The following is a 6,662-nucleotide window of genomic DNA, read 5'->3' as shown; positions in this document are numbered from 1 at the left end:
GGATGACAGCACGGGGGCAGGAGGGGGGGGGGTTGGTTTAACCGCGTGCAGCAGCTGCCAGGTCCCACTCCCAGCAGTGGTCACGGGGTGTGCTGCTGGTTCGAAGTCATCCCCAGCTGTGGGAGTGGGGGTTCAGGATGGGCCTCTTTAGCTTGTAGCTGGTTTGAAGGGCAGGGACCAGCTGCCCAGGGGTCATGAGAGTCCATTTGTGACCGTGATAGCACTCAGAACAGCCGGCTTTGTCAGCAGCGGCCGCCTGCATTGTACAGTTATTTTTAAATGTTGAGTACGGCTTCAGCACTGCGAGCGCTGCCCTTTACCACAGCTTTCCAGTCCAGCTGGGCTTGTTGCGGCCAACAGCCTGACATGCAGCACCGTCCCAGGAGCAGGGATTTGTGGTTCTAGCTCCTCTTAGGCAGGTGTGTTCCCACCAAATCCTCGTGCAGAGGACGGGGCAGGAAGAACAGTGCATCAGAGCAGGAAGGAGCTGTATCGCCTCCCTGTAAAACAGATTGAGTTGTAAACGCTAATTCTGCTCTCAGTGGGTGGCCAGAGGCAGCACCAGCCTCTTCTCTCACTTCTAAGGTGGGGATGAGGGGTTCATTTTTCAGGAGCTGGGGGCTGGGTGGGTGAAGAAGCTCCTCAGCCTCCAAGTACCTTCATCTGCAGCAGCACCAGCTGAAATTCCACCCCACCCCAGGACACAAGCACCACTGCTGCCACGCTTCGACATCGGTATGTCAATGACATTGAGGACAACCAGTGTCTTATTAAGGCTCCATTTTATATAAAGGAAAAAATCATACATTAAATACAGCCATGAGGAACAGTGCAGAGACTGTGCAGCTGCAGAAACCTCTTCAGTGCGTGAGAACTGCAGCCACCAACAATGCCAAGTCCCTTCTGCCCTTTCCTCGGGTGACAGCTCTTGTGGCGGGTGCTCGGCTCTTAGCATTGGTGGTTCAATAAATAGACCTTTTGAATACTAAATAAAATACATAATCTGAATACAAGGACTATTAATGAAACATTAAATTACTGGCAAGAAATTAAGGCCATTCTGTCATGCAACTGTGGGGACAATGTGAGTTAAGGACCACCCAGGGCTCACTAAACCAGCAGCATCCCGTGGACGTGCCTGAAGAACACGATCATTGGCTGCAGTTTCATCCTACCACCAGGTCAGACGCCTTTCACCACTGATTCAGCCACCTCCTATGCCCTGATGACCAGGACACGTTAATTAGCTTATTCTCATAGCTCTGTACCGCACCGACCAGAGGAAGAATGGGGGTGTGACATCCCTTTATACTGGAGATGGTTACGAGGCTGTTTAAGTTAATGCTTAATTGGAACTTAAGGAAAACCGTAGGTAGAAAGAACATCATCCAGCAGCACTTGTTGCGCTCTCTAGAAGATCCTTATCAATAATCAACATCAAAATGCAGGTGGAAAAGAATTTCCATCTTCTTAAAAAGGTTTTTTTCCTTAAATATAACAACACATGGAAAACACGTCAAATCCGTCAGTGTCCACTAATCAGAAAAGAGGCAAAGGCTCGATCTGTGGGGAGGCAGCTACTGCTCAGGGAATTCTGGGGGTGTAACACTTTTGCTTACAGAGTTTGATGACGTAACTTCACTTCTCCTTCAGGGCCAGATCTTCATCCTTGAGGGCGAATTTTCTTCTCAGAACCTCTGCTATAAGAACGGCCGGGTCTTCCTCCTTCGCTGATGTTCGGTTTCTACACAGAAGACAAAAGCGCAATGTGTTAGTACAGAGAAGTGCCCAAATTGATGGTTTACAGCTCCAGTTCGAGCCTCATAAGTGGTTTTCTGCAGCCTTTACCATCAGCTTCTGTGGCAAGTGGAGGAGGTGCAAGACCACCACCCCAAACCAACATAAAGCAGATAAAAATTTACACTTTTCATGTTGGCTTAGAAATCCTTGAGCTCATTTTGTGGCTCAAGGGGTATCCTGAAAATCTCAGCATCAAAGCTCTTTATAATTTTTATTCAGCTGTGTTAACAACAAGTAAACCAAAACTTATTTACAAGGGAAAATGAAAACTATTTACAGCCTATGTCCCCTCCATGTAAATCTGCAAGCGGTGTGCTGGTTGAGGTGAAGCCCTGGATTTATTTTATTCCATGCATTTTGCTATACCATGGCTAAACACTTCTGTACTTCAGGAGAGTAAGCTGAAACAGCCGAATGTTGTGCTAATCAGTTTTAAGTTCCCCTCCCTTGCTCCTGTCCAGGCAGGTCAGTCATCGATAAAAAAAATGCCCTCAGAAACGTAAATGTTGGCAAGTTCTGCTATAACCAGGTATTTCCCCCGCAAATCATGAACCACCAAGCAGTGAGTGCAACGTCCAGGGTCTACAATGATTACACAGACAAAAAAACCAGAGGTAAAATAAAATCCAGAGAGGTCAGGAAGCACTTACAAGTCTTTGCTCTGCTTCATCCTGTGGATGTCTTTAAGAATGCCCATCATGTCCGCAAAACTGCTGGCCTTGGAGAGAGACACGGAGTCTTCCTCGTCGGGGTCCTTTGGGTCTGGTTTAAAACACTCGGAGGTTGCAGAACAAAGCATGGAGACTGACGGCAGCTCGGGGCTTTCCAGTTCTGCCTCCTCCTCTGTGATATCGCTAATGACAAAGGAAGTTGTGGATTGGAAAGAGGGTCCAAAACAAGGTAAAGGAGAAGATGCATTTGAACTTCCTGGAGATAATAAATCTGGCGTTAATGAAGCAGAAGCTGAAAAAGAAAACATAGGTGGAGACATAGGTGGAGAGATAAACTCATTCCAAACCAGGCAGATAGGTTTTTTTCCCCAAAACATAGAACAAGAGGCATCATCATCTAGCAACCCCCCATGCTATGAAAAAACAAAATTCGCCCTCTTCTCCGTTACCTTCCACATCCACTTTGCTTCCTATGATATGAAACCGCCAGTGCCTTTTATCCCACCAACCCCCTGTGTGCCTCCATTCCTATGGTGCCCATCACCGTAGAACCCCTCTGGTTCGAACCCTGCCTCGTCCCTGCAGGGACCAGCTACTGTTTACTTTTTCTGGCTGTACAGATAAGAAATGGAGGAGCAGGTTTAGCTGCTGCTCAGGCTCCCTGAGGGGGCCCGTGTCAGAACGTAGGTCTTAACTGCCTTCACTTTATCACCTCAGAAACACATGCCTTTCATTTCCTTGCTCCTTCCCCAACAACCGCTGTGCCTGGTGAGAAGGCAGAGCTGGTTCAGGAGCTCCAGCGTTTTACACCAGACAGTCACAGCAATACACCGTGACTGAGGCGTCCTGACCCCTTCCCATCCCACCCAGCCTCCAGAGACAGCCCGTGGACAGTTACCAAGTTCCAGCTCAGGGATTTCTCTAACGTATAATACAGCAGATAGTGCACAGTATTTCTTTTTTGGCATCAATCTTTCCCAAATAAGGCTGCTAAATCTCCCTCCTCTGATCGCCGAGCTGCAGCAAGCCCTGTGTCCCAGCTCCGGCTATTGACGCGGAGGATGCGAAGTCAATGCGGACTGTTCTCAAATGCCAGCTGATAACACCCAGGCACAGCGCTGAGTGGAGAGGGAGAGAAAGAGCTATTACACAATTAAATCATTCTCCTCCCTTCTGGATCTCTGATTTTGCTCGTTATGACTCTCCTTGAATTCAAATGGACGCATTTGAATTCAAGCAGCTGTACTAGCACGCACCTGGAGAGCCCAGACAACACTTAGAAGGAAAAACCCCCAGAATTGCCCCTGTTCTTTATTCCAGTTTGGTTGTTCCTCTGCTCCTGCAAGAGGAGAGAGGATGCATGCAGCCTCTTGGAAGCGGACACCCACGATGCCTTGTTTTACGCCTACTCCCAGCACAGTTGAGGGTTATGTGTCCCCTTCACCTCCAGAGGGGCTCTGTTTTACCAGGCTGCTCTAGGAGTCGAGGTCCTGTGGGCTGTGACAGGACCAGAAACACCAGCACGAGGAGACAGGTTCTTTCTGAGTGCGTGGGAGCCTCACAAACACCTTCTCTCATCTAAATACAACTCTGCATGCCAAACCATCCCATAATTTCTCATGTGGTGGCACACACATTTACATTATCGGGATCAAGTAGATTCTTAGAGTCTATTAACCATCACAGAGCACTGACAAGGCACCTCAGATCTCTCCTGTAGAAACCAGTGTTTCAATTCAATCAAACACCACGACTGTCCCACGTTCAGGCGCGTTTAGGGCTCGTGGACGGCTGGGCTGACAGAAGCCAGCATTCACCTGCGAGTTCCCTGGGGCTACTTAACCCAGACACCCTCATCGGGGGCATCGATCACGAGAGATTCGGTCTTGCGCACACACTGTGCAGTGAGCGCAAACCTGGGAATTAAAATCCAGCTGCTTTCGGGTGTAGGATGAGGCAGGTTTCACCAGCCACTGCTCCCCATCAGGAACAGGAACTCACCTGCCTGGTGTCACTTCGAGCGTGGCACAACCCTGTTCTGGGCTGGTTCAAAGTCACAGGAAAAATTACAGATCCTTCTTTTCCTGTGGGAAGCCCTAACACAGTTGTTGTCTTGGTTACTGTGCACACAAGAAGCGCAGCTTTTAAGACCAAGCGTCTCCAAGAAGGACTAAATTCCTTCAGCGTGCAAAACTGTTCAGTGTTTTTGAGTTGGGAGAGCAACAGCTCTGCCCTCGGAATGCTCCGGAAACAGATGCCAGAGTACTTCTATCCTACTCGTTTCCACACTTTCCAGCAGCCGCTGCTGCAACAGGCCTTGGAGAAGCACTGGGATCTGATCTCACCAAATATCTTCATATTTCAGAGCTAAGTAAATAGAGAAAGCCACGAAAGGAGAAGTCTTTCCTCATGGTTCAGTTCTGCAGCTGAACCGAGGATTTTAGCAGCAGACTAATCTAGTAAAAGCAATAAATACTGCAGTCCAGCCAGTTCCCCACACACCTCATCTGCTACTGAAACTGTGCTGTCATTGTCACAGAAGAAAGACACTAACATCTCATTCACACCCAAATCAAGCTGTAACCCTCACTGTCCTGGCTGACTCGGAGCAGGAAGGGCAAGAACACACCAAATCTTTTCATGAAATGACGTGCTTGAGACGCATCTGCCCCCGGATGAAAGGTCACAAAGCAGCACTTGGTGTTTCTTAAAATCCACAGGACTCTCCGGCAAAAGGCATGTGGACACCAGACACAGAACCAGCGCTGAGCTCACACCAGATGGCATTCCACCAACGGGAGCCACTGCCCTGCTGGAGAACCAGCCTGCCGGTCTGCTCCGTGTGAGGAGACAACATGGGCACTAATGCGGCCCTTCTCGTTCGACAGAACAAAAGCTCGGTATGTTCCTACCTGACTCCGCAGCGACTATTTTAGCTATCTGGCTCCGAAGGTGGCTCAGCTCATCCTGGAGCTCCGTTGTTCGGCTCAGTGCTGGTAAACCAGGTTTCTTCAAGGCAAGCAGCTTTTCCTCCTGCTTCCTCAGGTTGGGGACTGAAGCATTTCGCTGTATAACGGTGAAGGGACTCGGCTTCCACTTGTGCTTCAGCGGGCGAGTGTCACTTCTACAGGACAAAAACCTGTTGGTCACTTACAAGGTCCAGACCCACTCTGTGACAACGCTTGGCCTCCACCTCAGGACAGCAGAAGGCTTCAACACAACGAGCTAAGGCCCTGCGCTGCTCTGCTGTGTGTGCCACCATACAGATCTCTGTACCACGAACATACCACGCCGCTGGACGTGGTCTCTACACATAGCAAGGACAGAAAGCCTGTCACCCAAATCACAACCCAAAGGCACGAGATGTGGTGGGAGGTCGCAGGGACACAAGTCTGGGCGTGCTCACATCATCCCTCCCCTTGTAATCGTGTCTCTGTGCTGGGCAGTGTGCTGGGCAGTGCACTGGGTGACACAGGAAATGTCACTTACCCCAGAACTTTTGCCTCTGATTTCAAGTCCATTTTGTCCTTCACCAGGTACCTGTTACTAGTGCCCCGCTTTAAGGACAAAAGTTCAGCTGACCAGAAGCAAACTCCCCAGAGCAAAACATCTCAATCCCAGAACTCAATTCCTCAACTTTCTAAACAGGAAGCGCTGTGGGCGGAGGGGCTGCTCCGTTAGTCAAACCCAGCACGTCGCAGGCTCTCCGCACATCCCACAGGAATTCCTCCCAGGGACCTTTGCCCAATGTTTTTTTTTCCTTTCTCTTGGGAAAAACATCCTTCAACAGGCACCACAAGAGCCCTTGAGGGGACTGGAAGTTGTGATCATTTCATCCGTGTCTGGCCTATACTGCCTGAATAAACCAGCGGATAAAACCAAGGAGAAGCAGACACAAAGGGGAAAACAACCTGACCCTGGCGTATGTCTCCTCGTCATCTGCTGCTATCCACACGATGTCTGCCAAGGTGGGGACTGGAGGGACATCATTCAAATAGAGCTCTGAAACATTGGGTAGAACCTAAAAAGAAGAAAGTCACAATAAGGAGATGCTGGTCCTGCCTCCTGAAGCCGCCCCAGATGTGCTGCAGTGGCACCAGGTCTGATGGGTGACGGCTGCATCATTGCGCTTCCGTGTGTCAGCTCCCTCCCGTGATCCCGGGGGCGTTTCCATGCTCCCCGCGCCCGGAC

The 6,662-nt window shown here is 49.7% G+C and overlaps 1 protein-coding gene across 1 annotated transcript in view; it reads right to left on the bottom strand.

Moving 5' to 3' along the window:
* Positions 1 to 1,468: 1,468 nt before the first annotated feature.
* Positions 1,469 to 6,662, bottom strand: part of MTFR1L (mitochondrial fission regulator 1-like) — a gene marked incomplete at its 5' end in the record, with an annotated part of 5,928 nt that continues 734 nt past the window's right edge. The window contains 4 exons of the mRNA XM_010142196.1: positions 1,469 to 1,744; positions 2,451 to 2,763; positions 5,384 to 5,595; positions 6,383 to 6,492. Coding sequence (XP_010140498.1) covers positions 1,639 to 1,744; positions 2,451 to 2,763; positions 5,384 to 5,595; positions 6,383 to 6,492 — 741 coding nt within the window. The remainder of the gene's footprint in view (positions 1,745 to 2,450; positions 2,764 to 5,383; positions 5,596 to 6,382; positions 6,493 to 6,662) is intronic.

This window comes from Buceros rhinoceros, unplaced genomic scaffold (assembly GCF_000710305.1).
Source record: "Buceros rhinoceros silvestris isolate BGI_N320 unplaced genomic scaffold, ASM71030v1 scaffold46318, whole genome shotgun sequence".
In the NCBI taxonomy this organism is placed as follows: domain Eukaryota; kingdom Metazoa; phylum Chordata; class Aves; order Bucerotiformes; family Bucerotidae; genus Buceros; species Buceros rhinoceros.
This window is presented reverse-complemented; position numbering and strand designations above follow the sequence as displayed.